The 20,750-nt window shown below is 37.6% G+C and overlaps 4 protein-coding genes across 8 annotated transcripts; 1 reads left to right on the top strand and 3 right to left on the bottom strand.

Annotated features, from left to right (window-relative positions):
• Window positions 1-1,383: 1,383 nt before the first annotated feature.
• LOC109011359 (monocopper oxidase-like protein SKU5) lies at window positions 1,384-4,844 on the bottom strand. Its single transcript, XM_018992522.2, has 9 exons — window positions 4,701-4,844; window positions 4,479-4,588; window positions 3,869-4,139; window positions 3,602-3,731; window positions 3,140-3,500; window positions 2,390-2,755; window positions 2,099-2,177; window positions 1,636-1,813; window positions 1,384-1,469 (listed from the first exon to the last, which is right to left on the bottom strand). Exons 1-9 carry the CDS (start codon window positions 4,842-4,844, stop codon window positions 1,384-1,386), a joined length of 1,725 nt encoding a protein of 574 aa, XP_018848067.2.
• Window positions 4,845-6,571: 1,727 nt separating this feature from the next.
• Window positions 6,572-8,903, bottom strand: LOC109011367 (monocopper oxidase-like protein SKU5). Its single transcript, XM_035692620.1, has 7 exons — window positions 8,757-8,903; window positions 8,530-8,639; window positions 8,124-8,394; window positions 7,895-8,024; window positions 7,383-7,743; window positions 6,919-7,287; window positions 6,572-6,833 (listed from the first exon to the last, which is right to left on the bottom strand). Exons 1-7 carry the CDS (start codon window positions 8,901-8,903, stop codon window positions 6,572-6,574), a joined length of 1,650 nt encoding a protein of 549 aa, XP_035548513.1.
• Window positions 8,904-9,799: 896 nt separating this feature from the next.
• Window positions 9,800-14,293, bottom strand: LOC109011337 (ras-related protein RABC2a-like). 4 transcript variants are annotated; one of them, XM_018992493.2, is made up of 6 exons: window positions 13,684-14,293; window positions 12,949-13,017; window positions 12,242-12,304; window positions 11,549-11,670; window positions 11,213-11,341; window positions 9,800-10,279 (listed from the first exon to the last, which is right to left on the bottom strand). In XM_018992493.2, the coding sequence occupies exons 1-6, from the start codon at window positions 13,823-13,825 to the stop codon at window positions 10,160-10,162; spliced, it is 645 nt and encodes a 214-aa protein (XP_018848038.1). In that variant the 5' UTR covers window positions 13,826-14,293; the 3' UTR covers window positions 9,800-10,159. The 4 variants fall into 4 exon arrangements, with proteins under 4 accessions (XP_018848038.1, XP_018848037.1, XP_035547537.1 ...); XM_018992492.2 differs by having other exon boundaries at window positions 12,242-12,307; window positions 13,684-14,291; XM_035691644.1 differs by having other exon boundaries at window positions 9,800-10,273; window positions 13,684-14,290.
• Window positions 14,294-16,621: 2,328 nt separating this feature from the next.
• On the top strand, window positions 16,622-20,637 carry LOC109011338 (NAC domain containing protein 50-like). 2 transcript variants are annotated; one of them, XM_035691672.1, is made up of 4 exons: window positions 16,622-16,953; window positions 17,315-17,598; window positions 18,358-18,669; window positions 19,128-19,850. In XM_035691672.1, exons 1-4 carry the CDS (start codon window positions 16,758-16,760, stop codon window positions 19,173-19,175), a joined length of 840 nt encoding a protein of 279 aa, XP_035547565.1. In that variant the 5' UTR covers window positions 16,622-16,757; the 3' UTR covers window positions 19,176-19,850. The 2 variants fall into 2 exon arrangements, with proteins under 2 accessions (XP_035547565.1, XP_018848040.2); XM_018992495.2 differs by lacking the exon at window positions 19,128-19,850 and adding an exon at window positions 19,869-20,637 and having other exon boundaries at window positions 16,625-16,953.
• The last annotated feature ends 113 nt before the right edge of the window (window positions 20,638-20,750 follow it).

Here is a 20,750-nt window from a genome sequence, read left to right as displayed (position 1 = left end):
ATGATACTTTGGAACGGGTTTACTACTCCTTTATTACATATATTATATTTGAAATTTTTTATTTTATTATAAGTATTTTTTTAATATTTTTAATTATTAAGAAAAAATTAAAAAAATATATAATTTTAATAATAGTCACTTTATTAACTATTAAATAAAATATAAAAATAATAATAATAAAATAATAAAAAGATAATAATTCTATGATTTTCCTAACCAAATTAGAATATCTTGTGCGCGGACGATTTTTGGACTGAATAATGGCATGCACCTCGACTGTCTCTACATACGTGTACACACACATATTAATGTAGTAGTGGATAAAGTAATGGATTAACGTTCTCTGTAGAGTGTGCATATGAGCTATATATTCACCAATTGAAAAAAGAAGAATAATGTTACTAACAATTTTATGAATCTCCAACTTTAAAATTTTAATGTAATTTTTTGTTATAAATTTTATTATTTTTAATCATATTTATTGATGTGATGTATTTAAATAGCTACCATGTATATAAAGTTATTTAAAATGTGTCTCGTGAGCACAGCTGATTAATTAAAAGCAACAAATATTCTAAAATAAAAAGTAACATGCTCTTAAAATAATACGCTAAATTCGAATTAATATATTAATTATATTTTGAGAAATAATTTGTACAATTAGTTTGATATAATTTAGGCCTGCTTGTGGTCCTCTCTTAGCTTGCAAAATTTCACAACTGAGTAATTAAATACTATAACCTTTTAACTGATCGGACCAATTTTAAAATATTTAAATAAATTTATTTATAATATTGAATAAACTAATCTGGCCTAATCAGATTTTCTATTAATTTAAGTACTTAAATTATCCCAGGAAAAAATTAAGATGGGTAGAGTTAAGATGAGTTATATTTAGTTCAATAACCAAACACAATCTAAGTTGTTGATATTATAAAGAGCACTTCTGAAAATTAAAATTTGGTAATTAATTGCATTAATATTATCTATCATGGCTAGCTCGTGCGAATAATACATTGTTTTCAAGAAAGAGAAAGAGACGTACTAGTACTAGTTGATCATGACAATTTCCAATTAAGTTCAATGAGTACTTTTCGAATCATGTGAAGAAGTATATCATGATCTCTTGCTGGCTAGTACTGTATGTTGATCATGAATACGTAGAGAAGTACTGTAACAAGAAAAATTACGGCGCTGTGAAACCTGCATGTATGCCAAGTACGTACAAGCAATAAGAGAGACATCATGAGAAAGACGATAGTTAAATGAAAAGGACAATAAGTTAATGTAAGACTGCATAAAACACATATCGATCGATCTAGATATTTATATAAGCACTGGTTCAACATATATATATATATATATATATATATATATATTGTATTACCATGCTATTTGTATTTGTGGAGACGGTGCAGTACTAGCCGACCCTGCGGGTGTAGGGGCCGGTGCTATAATTTCCAACTTTCCTGCATCAAACAAGAAGAAGAAACAAAATAAAGCTAGTCGATAGAATAACATAATTTGGACAAAACAGATATAAAAATACAGAATTTCGAGAGAGAGAGATGAGAGATGAGAGTAAAATAAATAAAGCATTGGGAGGATGCCAGGGATGCAGCACTAGTTACGTACCACAAAGAAGAATGTTATCTGGTGGCGGGCGCTCCTTGGCAGGGTCAGGATCAGCATCGAAAACTCTTAGGTAGAGTTCTTGGCCTAGGTACCAATTTTTCAAGAGTTGTGATCTCAAGTTCCACGTCCCTGGGTTGTCAAGATATGCATAAACTGCACTCCATCTTCTTGGATACACCTAAACGTTTCATCATATCGATCTCTTGTCATAAATCCTAATGCTCAAGCCATCATTAACTAGTTCTTTTTATTATTATTATTATTATTACCTTGGTTGTTTCAGTAGATTAATTATTATATATTTTCACTCATAGAGACTATATTTTAGTACTTCAAACGATACTAAGTTAATTCTAATTGGATCGAAGATTTGGTTGCCGCTCTTCTTTTTAATTACGTACCCTAGCTGGAAAGGAGGGAAAAACGTCTACAAATTAATTTAAACTAGAGAGTGAGAGAGTACCTGAACGGTTGAACGAACGACAGGGTCGAAAAGATTGTATCTACTGCGAGACTTAGGCGACCATTCTCCTTCCCCAAAGCTACATGATCGGATCATTCAAAGAACAAATTAGCACGTAACGCAAAGCACTATATATATAGCATGAGATCATAGTCATTTAAACGAGCGCACAATCAGTAAACGACTAACGTATATATATACAGCTCTCTGGTACATTGTTCGTGTCGAACGTACTACCGCGTAAAGGCCGGTCATATCATTCAATCATCAGTGACGAGGTAGAATGCTTACCCAACAACGTAGAAGCCGAAACCATCAAGATGCCAAGCATTCATGGCGTCTAGATCATTCTTAAACACCAGTTCTATCCAACCTTTGTGCTTCCCACTTGCAAAAAAAACTCCCATGGATTCAAGATTGGTAGAATTAGTTGAAAATTCGTCGAGTACGTAAACCCCAGACCCATTGAGGAAGTGATCGGCCAATTTGAGTGGCGTATCGGGTGTCAGGTAGGAGATATTGTTAACGGTGTAGCGAGGAGCACCGTCAATCACTGCAGTTGATGCACGTAGAACGAAGGTCTGCGACAGAGTTACATTTGTTACGTTGAAAGTTCCTTGTGGGTTGGGCCTCGCTGCGCCTGCGGTCATGTTCCATCTTCACGTGGAAAATAAAAATAAAAATATTAATAATATGAGAGGAGATTATAACTGATAAGTTACGTACCAAAATGAAAACAATTACAAATTTAAATTGATTTATATTTAATATTCAATCAATATTCTAAATCGTACATTTTCTTTAAATTGTAGACATGTTTCATGCATTTTATTATGGAGACTTTCTCAAAGAAAAATGATACTTACAGTCATGAGTGTGCAAGCGCCATACAATCGTTTTGAAAAAAGTAAATAAACACAGGATCCACATGAAAAGAAATTAATTTTTTAATAATAGATCTCATTTTTTTAATAACAACTGCACGACGCTTACGCACTCCACATCTGTATGTAGTATTATTCTTTCTCAAAACAATATTACCTAATGGATTTAGCTTGATTGATGGAGAAATGAAGATCGAATGGATCAGGGCCACTTGGAAGAGGCCCACTTGCAGGTGTGGTAGAGCTAACATAATGTAGCACACCAACGGCCACAACCCCGTTTGATTCTTTGGCATCATACTCTTTAGGAGTTGCCACAATGTAATAATCTGCGGGGCTTCCATCGGCCGTGACAAGAACAGAGTAGGACTGTCCAACATGCACGTCCAGAGAATCCAACGTTATCTGTTTGGTGTATGATCCTTCTGTTTCAACCAGCACCATTCGATGATTTTGAATCCTGAAATTGAAACTCCACGCGATTCCCACATTCGATATCCTAAACCTGTAAGTCTTCCCTGTAATATACCCAAAATAGAAGTTAAGAACTATGCAGAATAGCCCAATTTGACTATAAAAGCTCAGCTCAATGGCGCATTCACTTTCCTTTAATCTGTACCTTGTGTGACGGTAAAAGATTCATGGGTTGGTGCAAGAGGGTCCAAATATGAACCTTTGCCATTCATCAGCATCCTATCAGGGGGACTCTCATAGGCCACACGATTGGTCTTCATCATGGACCTCAAATCCTGTTACATTTTCTTTTTTTAACCGGGATTTTCGTTCAATATCTGGAGAGAATTATATAGGAACATGTATCCGGCAATAAACTTGGAAATCCAAAAGTGAAACTCGAGAAGCTGGTGTACTGAAGTAGTGGAATTACCTTGAAACTTGTTTGATACCAATCCCCAATGAGAAGATCAAACTCAGCTTCAGGTTTGGGAAATGGTACTTGGATGACTTGGCGATTGTTAACTCGAATTGGCCCGAACCCACCTCCAGCTTTATGGAAGTTGATGGAGGGAAAATAGAAGAAGCTTCCGATTTGGTCCTTGGTCTGGAACACATATGTCCAGTTCTTCCCAGGTTGGATTGGGCAGTTTGTGCCAGACACTCCATCCTGCCACGAGTTCAACCTTTGTTGTATGCCGTTCCTGTACCACCACCACCATGACTACCAATTTTTTTTTCTTATATTCTTCATTTCAATATTAGAAGCCTTAACACACTCTGTTTTTTTTTTTTTTTTTAATTACAATTGGAGATTGCATAACACACACTGTTAACTTGGATGCATTGTCTATGTTCTTTCCTTATCGTCTGCATATTGTATTACAAAATTATGTTCACTATATCAGATTTTTTCAGCACACTACTCCATCTAGTTTGGCCAATTCTTCTTTTTGGGTAACAAGAGAGGTTGCCAGAGATACGATAATCAGAGAGAGAGAGAGAGAGAGAGAGAGAGAGAGAGAAGGGGGGGTACGTAATACCATGTTATCAGCAGGGGTTCATCCATATTATTGAACAGGTTGACATGGATGTTATCATTGGTCGTTGCATTGATAAGGGGTCCAGGGAACATCCCATTGATGGTAATAACCTGTACGAAACACAGGTTTGTAATTAAGATATTGTAAAGATCAAACTAAAAACAATTCAGGGTCAGCAATTTTAGCTGAGGAGAGAGATGCAAATATCATATATGTATATACCGGTTGGTCCACGGACACTGGCTTGATTGTGGTGTTAATCGCGACATGCCATTCGAGAAAAATCTCAGCACCATTGGTTACTTGAAGGAGAAAAAGCGCAACTGCCCACACGATTAGCAATGGAGGATCACAAAGCCACGCCATTGCATGGGCTTTGTTTGTCATGTGATTATCCTGCGCTCCTCTTGCTGCCCTGCCTTAATTACACATTTAGGAGCCGGAAAATATTGTACTTCATATAGCCTTAGGTTCCCAACTTGGTTCTGATTGAGACAAAACCAAAAATAAGAAAGCAGTCAAACGTACGATCAGGAAGCGCAAAGAGCCATGCATAAGAAGATGAATATATAGATCAAGAAAATGGCATAGTTGGTGCTACCGAAGAAATCAGCATACTTCTAATTGTCTCGACTCTTGGGGCCAATATTATATATATATATATATATATATATATATATGGTGCGATCTAATTATATTTCCAATACTAACGTCCCGTTTGTTCCACGATTCCAAAGTTTCAAAAGCATTATACGTCTTGCTGGCCTGATTTATTTATTAGTTTACTTTTAAATGGCTAGTCTCAATTTAATTAGAACAGTTCATAATCAATATGAAACTCCGACTACTCTAAAAATGGCTAACTATTTGTAAAAAATAGCACTACTCTTGTGAAAAATGTGGCTCCATTAATGGATCAAGTATTTTATCTTCATTTTCCATTTTGCTACAGATCCCGCTACATCTAGACTTCCTAGTGTATACCGTTGATCCATGTAAAAAAATTTTTGTCTGTTTCTCTGATGATCTTCCTCCCATCATCTTCCATTTCTCTTTTATTTCCAACCCATTTTATTTGGCGCCCTGTTGCTGCTCAAGTTTCTTCTTCTTTCCGCTGCTTTCTTTTTCCCATTGCTGATAACAACCCCCATTGTCATTTTGCATAAAAATATAGGTAATCTCACGGCATACAAGAATATTCCAGCACTTGATAGCGAATAGCTATAGGAAATTAAATTAACACCAGAAAATGCTAGATTCGTTGCGACACGTACGTCTAACGTAAAGTTTAATCTTAAACTCTTATGTCATATATGAGCGATATATTTATTTAACCAATAAAAAATGATTTATGCAGTTTTAGGGTAGGCAAATTTCATGCAATTCTTTTTAAAAAAATTAATAAATTTGGAATCTATACGAGAAAATCAACATTTTAATGGTGGATCCAATTTTTTTTTTTTTTTTTTTCCAAATGGGGGAGTATGAAAAGTTTGCACACTCTAAAACTGTATCTAGTATTACTCTTGAGCAATTACGAAGCCCTTTTTTCAACAAAACCAAAAGACAAATCAGTCAGCAATTGTACGCAGAAGATTTTCTATTCTATTAAGTTATTAACCTTGCTTTTAGTATGGCTGTCAATTAGGCTGATCAATTGAAACAACTCGTCCGATGTATACTGATCTTTGATCTAGAAAATTTACGGTTGATAAGTATAGGAAGTAAAGAAATTATATATATGGTATAGATTCTCATTGCTGGGTCACAATCGTTAATATGACAAAATAACGATCAGTATTAAACTTAGCAGCAGGGTATTGGGTGCCAGAAAAAATGAGAGAATTCAATTCAGTAAGGTTACAAAGTCTATACGTAGCCATGATTGCATCATGAATACTGTTTAGGAATGGATCTAATATATCAAGGCCCTGTCCAGGGAGCGGGAAATGGTGCAACAGCTGGAGCTGAGGGGAGAGAGGGATCGAATATACCTGTAAACAGGCAAGAAAAAGAGTCATTTTAGGAACAAATTTAAGTCTGTTCGGATTATTGATGTTAAAAAGCCAGAGGAGGAGCTTATTAGAAATACACTAACCACATTTGAGGAGGTTTTCAGGGGGCGGTCGCTCTTTGGCAGGATTAGGATCAGCGTCATGAACTCTCACATACAACTCTTGGCCCAAATACCAATGTTTCAAGAGCTGTGACCTCAAATTCCACATTCCAGGGTTGTCAAGGAATGCATAAACTGCAGTCCACCCTCCCGGGTACACTTGCACGGTAGAGCGGACAACAGGGTCAAAAAGGTTGTAAGTGCTGCGCAAATCTGATGTCCATTCTCCAATACCAAACCTAAGCAGACATTTCATTCAAAACATCAAACGGTAGTATATATGGATCGAGAAGATTTATGTTTGAGATGTGTGACAGTACTTACCCAACCACATGGAACCCGTAACCATCAAAATGCCAAGAATCCATGACACTCAACGTGTTCTTAAAAACAAACTCTATCCAGCCCTTGTGAATCCCAGTAACGACAGAAATTCCATATGCTGCATTAGCATTGACAGATCTAACAGGAAATTGATCGAGTGTGTACACATTGGACCCGTTGAGAAAGTGATCGGCTAGTTTCAGTGGGGTCTCTACAGTGTAATAGGACACATTGTTGACGACATAACGTGGTGCGCCACTAATTTCAGCCTCGGAGCTTTGGAGAACGAAGTTCTGCGACAGTGTCACATTTGATACGTTGAAGGTTCCTTGTGGGTTGGGCCTGGCAGCTCCTGTGGTCAGGTTCCACCTGCCCATGAATCAATTAGGGACGTGAGATCTTAAAATGGAGCATTCCAAATGTTGGATCTGTGTTAAAAGTAAGAATGACATCGTCACAATTACCTAATGGATTTAGCTTGATTCAGTGAAAAGTCCAGATCAAATGGGTCAGGTCCGCTTGGCAAAGGCCCGCTAGGTTCTGTATTAGAATTGGAATAGTGCAGCACCCCAACACCCACAAGGCTTTCATGAAGAGTGTTGTGGAGCAGCTTAGGAGCTGCCACAATGTAATAATCAGCGTCGTTTTGATCGGCTGTGACAAGAACAGAGTAGGACTGGCCAACGTGCACGTCCAAGGACTCCAATATGATCTGGTTGGTGTAAGACCCTTCTGTTTCAACCAACAACATCTTATGGTTTTGAATCCCAAAATTGAAACTCAATGTCGTTCCCACATTCGATATCCTGAACCTATATGTCTTGCCTGCATGACATGCATTTAAAACTCAGTACATAATATTTATGAACCCTGGGCGCAACTGCCCGAGTTATAGGGGGGCCATCTCAGTGTGATATGTACCATGTAACTTTGAAAACATCCACATGGACAACATCTGTTTTCTTTTTTGGGGTACCTTTTATAACATTGAAAGATTCATGGGCTTGTGAAAATGAATGTCCATAAGGGCCTTTGCCGTTCATCAAAGTGATATCAGGGATAGCCAGAAATGCTGTTAGCTTGTTGCTCATCACTGATCTGACACTCTTATCAAAATTTGATTTTCCAGAAAAATAAGTTAGAACAATATAAAGAAACTTGACCAAAAAAATGCTCGCTTATGAAGATGTTTTCAAGCCAATCACCTTGTAGTTTTCATAAAACCAGTCACCAATTAGAAGATCGAATTCAGCTTCAGGCTTGGGGAAGGGAACAGCAATGACGTCACGGTTGTTGACATGGATGGGTCCAAACCCTCCGGCAGCCTTGTGGAAGTTAATGGACGGAAAATAGAAGAAACTGCCAATCTGGTCCTTGGTTTGGAACACGTAAGTCCAGTTTGTGCCGGGTTTGATCGGGCAGTTTGTGCCGGACACTCCATCCTGCCATGAGTTTAACCTTTGCTGTATGCCATTCCTGCAACACCAATCAACGCCGGTTTTCTTTGTCAAATGCTAGGTAAATTCGCGATATTGCTCTTTTGCCTTTTGATGCACGTTGTTTTACAGAACCATGAAGCTCTGAAAAATTAAAACAAGCTCGAATCTATACCATGTAAAGAGTAGAGGTTCATCCATGGTGTTGAAGACGTTTACGTGGACAAAATCGTTGGTTGTGGCATTGATAAGGGGTCCTGGGAACTTCCCATTGATGGTGATAACCTGTTCACACAAGCATTGTACTCTCATGGTTAGTCAAAAGCACGCGATACTTCACGCATACACATTTTGCACAGGTCAAAGAAAAGCAATTTTAGGTGTTACAGTTGTTCATCATACAGATTGATCTTGGGACACGGGTTGGATGGTATTGTCAAGGGCAACATTCCACTCCAGAAAGATATCAATGGCATTGGCCCTGGCAACAAAGATGGAGATCAACGTTGCATAGGCAATTAGGCCCCTGTGGTGGCTGGTTGAAGCCATTAGAATGGTGAAAGTGCAAGCAACGAGGACTTTTCCCTTTTGGCCCCGCTGCAGTCCCCCCCACCAAGAGATGGAAATAGACCATATAGCCTAGATCTATATAGCAATAGGAGGCCCAAAGAGGTGAGATTTCCTAAGAAAATAAGCAAATAAAAGTTAAAACAACCAGAACAGTAAATGTCATTAGTAACAAGGCCTTGTTAGCAATGGGATCATTTCAATGAAGGCAAGCCGGCAGACAGTTGTCTAATAACACAACGTTGTTTCTTATATATCATTGGTTTGGTTTGTTCAACTATGTCGCCTGTCTAGTGCCCTTTATATGTACAGTGCCCCCCATAAAAACCCAGGCGTCCTAGTTGATTTTGGCCGGAGTATATTCTGTTTCTTGATGCATCCCATGATCTCTCGATTGTCCAATATTTGGATACCTTGTGAATGACAGAAAGTCGCTTTCTAAAACAGTTGTTTACAGAGCATATAGAAGACGACACAATTGTACAGGAGAATCGCAATTAATTGACAGTGGAGCATTCGAGGAAACTTTATGGTTCTAGATAAAGATGGTCCCGAGTTCTCTTGATGAATCCTTCTGCTCAAGATGTTGCAATCAGTTCACAATGAATAATGATAGGGACCCGGGAGTTTTGTAAATGCTGATGATGTGGTATTGCCACGTGCTGTTAGCATGAACAGTAATTTCCTTCATTTAAAAAAAAAAAAAAAACATAAAAACAGTGTTAATGAAACGAGGAGAGTGAAATATCACAGTTTCTCGTCCTGTTAGCGTCTTAAAAATAATTATAAACGACTTCACTTGTGAAAAAAATAAACAGTTTAGAGAAAGAAGTGAGCGGTAATCAGAGTCCTAGGAAAAGTAGAAGGCCAGTATGATTGTCGCAACTTGCAAAAGTATCTCGTATCTGGACATGTATACTAGAAACAGTTTCGGAAACAACCAAAACTCCGCTTCATGTATTTCATTCACATGTTTACAAGTAATCTAAATGCGTCAAAGTAAACTCAAGGCCACCACCTATTTACATGAACTACAAGATGTCACGAGACTCCCAAAAATTTTGCAAAACTATTATAGAAGTGGGAAAAAGATTTGGAAAACGCTTGCTCGTCTGATTGTGAAGGTGTCTTGAGATGTTGCAGTCATCAGATAGCATTCAGCCACTTCTTGAGGTCTTCTAATTTGTTGCAGCAAGTTCTAGTTGTTGTGTTGTAGCTTTATATTGCATCAATTTACTTCAGGAGCAGCAACCACCAGTACTACTAGATGTTGGGTCTACCTTCTTCTGTGCTAAAATTTGTCTCTTCACAACTGCGGATCCGTTTTCCAATGAACTTGGAACCTCGAGTATCTGTAACTATAACGGGTTAGTCTGGTTAAAATGTGTAAAGAATATAATGAGAAATAAGCCAAGAAACACTTGACTTAAAAATGACAGCCAATGAAATAAATTGATGAGGATGACAAATGGATTTAAAACAATTCCAGGCAAAAAAATAAATGTTCATTTTTCATCATCAATGATCCTCTTTCTAACTAGGTTAGAGAACATGAAAGTACGACTGTCTGACCTCAGCAGAAATCAAGTTGACATCTTTGGCTTTGGATGGCATTACCATTAATACTAACCAGTTTTTCTTTGTATAATATAGACCATATCGGACCTAACATTTGCTTTTTCCAACTGCATTATAAAGATACCTGATGTTTAGCAGTCAAACCAAATAGATAGGAGATTCATGGAATCATGGCAGTATAACAGGCTGACCTTCCCCAAGAGCTCACATTGACATGGTAAACTTCTGGTGTCAATTTATATAACTTGGGTACATTTTCCACTAGAAATCTCTAAGCAATTCTCTTGGTCGTAGAAGAATGCTTATCATTTTAATATTTATAAGCACCACTGTGAGAAGACCCTTCAGGTTGTAAGGTAATCTAGCTGTTAGCTAGTGAATCTTGAAAACTCTTGTAGTAAGGAATCAAAATTGTATAATGGAAATAATTACTCTTTTCATTCTTTGAAAGGCATCATTCTAGAAGTATTGCACTACATAGGCTGGATGGTTTAGATGAAATATTATCAATCAAAACAGCTCAACTCAATACGCCTTAATTCCATCTAAATTGCAATCCGTTATCATGGATCAAAACAGGGCAGACTTTTGTCCTCCAATAGAATCGTGAACATTAAAAAAAAAGTGGAACATTGTGTGGCACAAGCTATATTGATGCACATTGATGTACAAGATGACAGTTAAACAATGCAAGCTTCGTTGAAATGGAATACCTTTAATGTGAGATCTTTAAAGCATTGTTGAACATTCTCTCTAGTTTTTGCACTACATTCAAGAAAAAACCATTTATGTTCTTGGGCAAGGGCCAATCCTTCTTCTCTTGTTACAGCTCTCTCTGTATCCTGAGAATATGTTTCACACTATAAGACCAAGAAACCCCAGCTGCTTGGAAACATGAAGCTTATATCTGTTCTTAGATATACTCATTTTCAATTAATATAAAAATAAATTCAGTGCTAAATACACTTTATACATAGTTGCTGAACTGCTATTCACAAACAAACAATTGTCTTTTCATAGTCGGAAAAGATGGTGTACATACAACTCACCCTATCAACCTTATTCCCCAGAAGGATTTTGACACACTCATGATTAGTGGAGTAGAGCTGTACTTCCTTTGCCCATATGTCCAACACGTTTGTAAAGGTTTCACGCCGTGTCACATCATACACTAAAGTGAGAAAACATATCACAGACCAGTTAGACTTCCAATCATCATAGCAAGAGCATGATCCCAAACTCATGGAATTTAAAAAGTTCATTAGTTGATAAGCATGACTACATGAAAATGTGTTGAACAACTTCATGCCCTATTTTTATTGCGTCCAAATGTAAGACCAACGTGATAGCAAGAAAAGGGAATGAGGATGTGGAACTGAGAAACTATCCTGCTATATGTAAAGTTAATAAAACTGTACAGAGGTCAGAAAAAAAATAAATAAATAAGACCTGGTATAGTTATGTATCGCAAGAAACAGGGGCTAACAGTACTAGGTAACTGTCATGCGCCATATCTCATGACGAGAACCAAATGTCAAGGAGTTCTATACAATGCCGGACAAGCAAAACAAAAAAGCAGAATATCTACATGCATAAGTGAGAGTACTTCATTGGAGCCAATAGCATATGATTACAAGATCTTGTGCTTAAGAAATTTCAATATTTTTATTATATAAACCTACTTAACTGCCAACATAAACTATATGTTCAAGCAATATGTTCTCACAATTAAAGTGGCATACCAAGAATAATTCCATGAGAACCTCTGTAGTAAGAGCTTGTTAACGTTCCGAACCTTTCCTGTCCTGCTGCAAACACAACACAGATTATTAGAAAGCCAATTACAGCCAACTGACAACAGAAAAATCAAAATCAAATTTGGTATTTGTCTGAACATAGTAGGGCTGATTTTTTTTCACAGCCCTACTAAGAAAAGAAAAGAAGTATTGGCAGTGATAACATGAAAACTTGCCTTCCTTGTAGACCTATGATATATGAAAATTTACTCCTATTTAACACTTCATCAAGTGTAGACTCTAAAGTGCATTGCAATTCACAGATTTGTGTAGATGCCCATCGGTTAGCATTTTTTCGTCATGAATTTGCAATATTTTTTCCCTAGGATATCTTTCGTGCAATATCTCTGCAAAACTTGTGAAAGCAATCAAATTTTTGTGATCATTCGGGTATTATTTCAATGAGTGATATCCTTGCTTCTTGGGAGAAATAATCAATGAGCCATAGAAGGTCTTTATGGGGAGATTGGTTAATGTACGAAAAAAAAAACTCCATATATGCATCAAAACCAATGACTGCATCGAAGGAAGAGAGTGGTGAGTTATTCCTATGAACTCTCACTTACAAATGTATAAACAATAAAAATCATCTAGAAAATTTCTTGGAGGAAGTTAAAATGAAGATATGATTCCAAATAGATTTAGCAAGTTACCTGTGTCCCAAATTGTAAGCTTCAATCTTTTTCCACCAATTGTGAGCAGCTTTACCTTAAAATCCACACCTGGAAGTAGTTGAGAATATAATGAAGATCGGTGTTGCCACATACAAAGAAAGAAAATATTGAACCCCGGGGGCTAAATGGACACGAATAGAATAGTTTATAACAGATATAAAGCCCTTCGCCAAATAAAATGGTACTCTGAGGAGTCATTCCATCCACAGAACTGAAACTAAGCAGTCAAATAAAATAAGAAATATTGTCCTCGAGCTTCCATCAAGTGCAATCTCCTATGTCTATATAGTTGCAATTCAATTCATAACACCCCTATGAATGCCCAATAACCACTATGCATACATAAGAGTCATGCGTCCTACACAACATATTATTTTTCAATCCTGATTTAAGAAATCACCTCCTGTAACCCTTTCGTTGAAGCCACTTACAACGTACCGAGTCTCCAATTCTAGTCTCAGTAAATTTTACATACTGAACACATGAAAAAAATATTGTTTCTGCAAGTAAAAATTTCTCAAAAATCTTCTGAGCTGTACATGCTAAACCCTCAAAGAACCAAGAAATAAATTACAATTTGGAAAGACAAAAGCTTCGATGTTTCCGAAGAGTTTATAAGCAATGTTTTTTTGGCACGACTGGCTCTTGAATTTCAAACAGAACACACAAGAACTCATGTTGACGAGAATGTAGAGGAAGAGACAGAATGTGTACCAATGGTGGGGGACAGGTCTTGAACCAAGTTGGAGATGAAACTGAGAAGAAGGCTGCTCTTGCCAACACCAGAATCACCAATCAACAGTATCTTGAACGAGTAATCATAACTGTTATTCCTTCCTTTGGAATGAGAGCCCATCCCTCTTTACACCACTCGAAAACTCTCTTTTTCTTTTCCTCTTCTCAGTTCTCTGTAAATTGTTGTATCTCATTTCTCTTCTCCATCTAAATCATTAACAAAACACACCACCTTGAAATTAGAAACACGGTTCAGAGATATCGAGGGTTCAGAACGAGAAACAAAACGCGAAATTTCGTGGGGGCAGATGAGACAGCGGTGGTGGGGTTGGCGGGTAGTGTACGTGTGAGACACTGTAGACTTTATAGTTAAAGAAGCAAAAATGGCGATTCGGATCGTTCGATACGTCCACGCGCCTTTGCAGGCGCCTTGTACCCGGAGAGCTTTGACGTTTAGTAGTTTGTACCCTCGTGCATAATTGGCACCTCCCCAGTTCCCACCGCCGCTTCAGATAGAATTTATCTCCTACAGTGACTAGCTTGCTACGTTTAGGTTACCTAATGGCCAAGCCAGCAGATGAAAGGCAATACTCTCTCTCCCATTTGCATTGCAAATGGCACTAGCCTTATGCGCCAACTTACGAAGCAATTGATTTTTTTCCCTTAATGGATGTAAAATTATTACAAGGATTATGACAGAGACACAGATTCAGTGTACGACTCATGAACAGTGATTTTACTGTTCACTAAAATGAATATATTATAATTTTTATGTGTCTGTCCCATACGTGTACACGAGTCCGTATCTTTAGCCGCTTGGAAGTATAAACGAACTACCAAATTATATTTGCGAGGACAACTGGAGCCAGGACTAGGAGGTCCAGCTCAAGGAGCCAAGCCAAAGAAAATGAGTGTTTACTTTACGCGCCTGCAATGGCAAAGGAGCAGAGGTGAGCTATGCCTTTGCGGAGTATGTGTTCGGCAAGTAAAGTCTACTAGCAGTGCCACAGGAAGACAAGTGTTCACCATGCAACCAACACGCAACTACATCTAGCAGGCAGAATCCAGCAGCTGCCTGTATCATCTCCTAATTAATCCATATATAACGTTCGACTTTCGTGGAATTCCTGGAAAGTAAAGTTAAAAAACATCTGAATCCGACATGCTGGGTCCCGCCATACATCGCCGTCACCGGAGTTAGACCAACGACCCGATCTTAAACGGATATTCTTAAATTTAAAAATTATTTCCATATTTCATTTAATTGACACGTAAAAATAGAAAAAAAAAAAAAAAAAGGAAAGGAAAGTGATGGGCACTCCATGCAGAATCACGGCTAGTGGCACGGGCGGCCAGATATAGAGAGACAGCTCAGCTAGCTGTTTGAACTTCAGCATTTTGTCTTTTTTAGTAGGCAAGGCAACGTAACTTGCGTTCTAAGTTCATGAATGCAATGTAGCTATAATTGATACTTGAGGGTGGTACTTAACTTATAAGCAAGCTGGCAGGGATCAAAGAAATCAAAGTCTCCAGACTTGATCAGTCGTAGCATGCATGCATGCAGTACCCCTCGGTCTTTTGGATTATTCTGATTTAGAATATGATGTTCATGAAAACAAATGGGACATTATTCGATACCCTCACACATCGTTCACATGATCTTACATTTCGGGTGAGTTTGGATTTCAAACTCATCTCAACTCATCATTACAACTTTTTCAAATCTCAATACAAAATATAATAAATAATTCAATTTTTTCAAATCTTAAAATAATAATAATATTAAAAAATAATATTTTATCATCTCAACTCAATTTAACTCAACTTATTTTAACATCCAAACTTATCCGAGACCTCTTCGATATTTTTTTTTACCGGTTATAAGGTAGTATATTATTTTTACGGTTGGTGACTATGATCAAATATAAAGGGTTTGGTACTCACACAAGTCGTCCTGTAGATCATCAAGAAGAAGACTGGATTAGCCAATCATGATACGAATCATAACTTTGGAAGTCAACAACAAGATTTTTCTTGCCGGGGTCAAGAATCCGATGACAACGTACTTATCGTATAGTCTTTGGCATGATGATATCATTGGTTCCACACATAAATCCTGGCAATATCAAAGCCGCACGTCTGGTGCTTGTCAGGGTCGTGCAGAAGCAATAGCTAGCAAACTGATCTTTGCCGCATGCACTTTCCCAGTTTTCACTCTTTTCTCTTTTCTGGAATGTGCACCGTCCACACGTTATGGGATGGAATATATTCGGATTTCAGATGACAAAAAGGGAAGGAACTGTATATATTTTTGTGAGAGAATGACACCTGCAGAAAGTTGGGCAGGGAGAGATCATGCAATATTTGTAATCAGGGAAATGCTATGCATCTGCTCCACACCGGCACACACTTCACATCATTATTATTTTTTTTTTTTAGGTTGAGTGTGTGCCGGTATGGGACAGATGCATATATTTTTCCTTGTAGTCATCATTTACTATACAAATCTCTGTCCAAACTTAATTACTTTCCTGATGAGCATTTCTAGTAGTTAGATTCTACGCAACAATTACAGCAAGGATATTATATATTATTGTTAGACCAATTAAATTAATTCGAAGCTACTACTATTTGAGTGAAGACCAGACTAGAAGTATTTGTTTCATACACTTTCTAATTGCTTTGAAAACATTAATCTACACAACTTTAGTAGGGTAATATATAGTTTCAAAAGAAGTGTTAGAGTCACGAATAAATTATATAAAAATAATTTTATAAATTAATGTGATTTAATCAAATTCGTTAGATAATAAAATTAATTTTATAATATGATAAATCACATCAAATCATATTATTTTCATAAAAAAGAAGTCAAGCAAACAACAGCAAAGACAAAAATAAAATAAAAGAACAAAAAAGGAAAAGGAAAATCGCATTGTGCCTTGTAATCGAAGGTACGCCTTTGTTTCTTCAGCCTCACTCAAAGGCGTCATCCCTGCCAACCCCCAAAAACCCTAGCCTCCGTTTCCTACCGAGGACCAACAATCTCAACCATGGGCCGTGACACGCCGCCAGTTCCGGCAACGCCCGCGACAGCGCCGACATATCTGGCACCGGGGTTCAGATTTCACCCTACAGACGAAGAGTTGGTGATATATTACCTGAAGCGCAAGGTCAGCGGCAAACGCTTCCAAATCAATGCCATATCCGAGGTCGACATCTACAAAAGCGAGCCTTGGGACCTCGCAGGTGACCTCTCTCTTTGTGCTAGTTCTGTTAACGAATATATTCACCAATACAATATATACGTATAATAGCCATTTCCTCACGAGGAAGCTATCCTTTGATTTTGTAATTTGAGGTTTCCGTATGGGTGTGGGGTGTGAAAGTGAACAGTGGATGCATAGAATTCCTCTTCAGTCTTCTCGCTTACATCTTTTCTGGCTCTCTTTTTTCCTTTCTGTCTATGCGTTTCCTTCTTTGAGCAATAATCTTTTTCGGTTGTTTGCAAGTGGTTGTTATATTTGAATTTGTTGTAATTGGTATATTTTTTAAATGGATTCTTTTGTACTTTGTTTTTCTTTTATTTATTTTTTAAAATGGTGTTTAGGTAAGTCGGGGTTGAAGACCAGGGACCAAGAGTGGTACTTTTTTAGTGCATTGGATAAGAAGTATGGCAATGGGGCGAGAATGAACAGGGCTACAAGCAAAGGGTACTGGAAGGCGACGGGGAACGACCGGGAAATCCGTCACGGATCTAAGATAGTGGGGCTGAAGAAAACTCTGGTTTTTCATGTTGGGCGAGCCCCGGTTGGGGTACGGACCAATTGGGTCATGCACGAATATAGGCTTGTTGAGGAGGAATTGGAGAAAGCTCGGGTTGGAGTCACGCAGGTGAGGCTGTGGCAAAAATGTGGTTAATTGTTTTATGCATTTTTATACCTTTGTTTAGTCGGGAAAAGTATATCAAATGAGGTGAAATGTGATTTGGAACGCTTCTGGATCATACTGTTTTGGTTTCACTGTATGAAAAATCACACCTTTTTTTTTTTATAAAAGAAATGAAAAATCACACCGTTTGGGACATCTAGTTGATGTTAGGGAACCGGCAGAGAGTGTTTGTCTGGGGTTCTCTTAGAAGTGAGAATCTCAATTTCGGGGTTCAAAAAGTTATTTGTTTCATGCACTTTCTCAGCAACCAGAAAGCATTTTTGTTTTGTTCTGTTTTGCTAACTGAAAATACGGCAGGCAACTCGTGTATCTTTATCAGGTCCAGGTTGTGGTTAGTCGGGTTCATGTATATGAGCCATTTAATTAGAAGAGTCAGATTCCTCAACTTTAACCCACTTTTTTACTGTCGGGTTCGCTGGTTATGATAAAATGATCAACTTTAAAGCGTGTGGGTTCAGGTTGTATCAAATTGAGTTTGGATCATATATCAGTTAACCCCAACCCAACAGTTTAATTAGATGAGTCAAACCTCTCAACCCCAACCTACTAATTTATTTTTGGGTTCGCAAGTCATATTGATAGTTCAAAGTGAAAACATATAGATGCTATTATTGTGATCGTTGTCATTATCGTCAAAATCATCACCATTATTATTATTTTAATGTCAAAATTTTTATGTTTTGTGTTATTCTTTTGGGGAAGGATGCCTATGTGCTGTGTAGAGTATTCCATAAGAATAACATAGGGCCACCAAATAGCCATCGATATGCGCCCTTTATTGAAGAGGAATGGGATGATGGTATACCAGCTTTTCTTCCGGGCGAAGAGGCCAGGATTCAAGTGGTAGCTGACCCGGATTCACATGCTAAAGAAGCTAGCCATGATGCACGTGTCAAAGAAGCTGGCCTTGGTGCATTTGTTGAAGGGAATAGCCATAGTGCATATGTTGATAATTATGGTGAGTGTGTTGAGAACCGCCAGGATTCATTTGTTGAAGGGAATAATTTTGAGCAGGTATGTTCTTTTTCTGAGTTTTTTTTTTTTTTTTTTTTTTTGCTTAATTTAGCAAACATTTTGTCGAGGTGTTGTACTATAGATGCTGATTTGTACCATGTTATAGTTGCAAAAACATGAAGTGATAACACAAGTCATATGCAGACATTCAAACAGGCAGATGCATTATGCATCAAGATTTTGATTGAATTTCATTGGATTAAATAATGATTTGATTGAAAATCTTTCCCATGTATAGGCACATTTTGTTTCTGAGATTTCTTTCCATATCGGTTGCGTTTGCTGAATTAATAAATCACTTTTAAAAATTTCCCATTGTGGTCATTTATTTGATTTATTAAAAAAATCAATGAGACAGAAGGTGCCTTTTTCCATTTTCTACCGTTGTCATATTTTATGTCCAAGACTTGTTACAAGTTGGAGACAAAATTATGAGATTGGAACGTGCTGTTTTGTAGTTCTGTCAGTTTATTAAGAGGAATGGCTATGTAACTCTCACAAATTGAAATTCCCAAGAGTTGTCAGCAAGTCCATAATCTTCAAGTGTTGATGCATCAACGAGGAAGGAAAGATTGACAGCGGAGCACTTTTGAGGTTAAGGTTTAATGAATATCAGGGAGTAGACTATCCTTAGATTTGTGGAGAAGACTTTAATGTTCTTTGGTTCTTGCATGTGAAAAGGGATTTTATAAAATTTGTAACGCCACAAGGAAGTACTCAGAGTTTGGGTAAGGGCACATTGTATTATATGGTTCTGTTGGTTGGGAATGCCACATAGATCTGATGATCATAGCACATAGATCTAATGGTGTAATTTTCTATTTGATTACACCAATGTCCTTAAATCCCTATTTATGATCCTGCTGCTCTCCTGCTAGGTTTATGGGCTTGATAGGAGAGATTTTGGTTTAAGAATGTATAGGCAGAGGTTGACGTGACCATGGGATTTACCGGCAAGGTGGAGTCTTATCGATTGTGCATCTCACCATAGATGATAGATATTGGTTGTGATCTAGTGATATGAATGGATGCATACAATTCGCAGACACAGATATAGAGTATCTTATCTTCATATATATAAATATATATATATCCGTTATCTTTGATGCCTTTTAACCATGTATTATGTAGCTCCTATACTTTGTATCTTCAACCATCATTACATACAATTACATTACATTGCTGGTTGATCGATGCAGGATACTCGGTCCATTAATGATGCTCCTCCTGGGAGTGCTAATGAAGTCCCAAGAGATTCTCAAATTGCGTCAGTCGACTGCAAGAGTGAGAGAATTGATGATTGTCCTTCACTGTCCATGGCTAATCCAAGACCCCCCCTAATATATAAAAGAAGGCGTCATTGCGAATCGAACTCTAACCATTCAAATGTTTCCGAGACTTCAACTAGGATTAGTCAAGATCATTGTTCATCAACAACCACCACCGAAGCTACAGCATTGACCATGACGACAAGTACCACCATGACCACAGCAGCTCCTAGAAATTTTCTCTCTGCACTGGTGGAATATTCTCTATTAGAATCCATCGATCCCAAAGATAGTCTTTCGGTTTCTCCTCCATTTGATCCTGCTAATCTTGGTTCATCTGTACCTCCTAGTTGCCTGAAATTCATACAAGAATTGCAAAATGAGCTCCATAAAATTTCAGTAGAGAGGGAGACATTGAAGTTTGAAACGATGAGTGCCCAAACCATGATTCGCATTCTTCAATCTCGAATCGAGCATTTGAACAAGGAAAATGAGGATTTGAGGAAGAGTATCGGAGATGCAAGTGAGCCGTAGTGTGCATGTAGTGTCATCTGTTGTTTTATTGTATGTCGATGAAACTTCCGAGGTGCCCTCGTGTCTCATTGTGAGATGTATGTATTCTTTTCTGGGTAAGTTTATTGAACTTTTGTTTGTAAGGCCTCGTTTGGTTATGTAGTTCAGATGAGATGAGATGAGATGAGATGTTTTGTTATGAGTTGAATAAAATATAATTATAATATAATTTTTTTAATGTTTTCAAGAGGATCAAACTGATCAAGGGGTTTGTTTTTTAATTTTTTTTTATCCCCATGC

This window comes from Juglans regia, chromosome 7, assembly GCF_001411555.2.
Source record: "Juglans regia cultivar Chandler chromosome 7, Walnut 2.0, whole genome shotgun sequence".
Lineage (NCBI taxonomy): Eukaryota > Viridiplantae > Streptophyta > Magnoliopsida > Fagales > Juglandaceae > Juglans > Juglans regia.
Note: the sequence above shows the minus strand (reverse complement) of the source record. Positions and strands in the feature narration are given on the sequence as shown.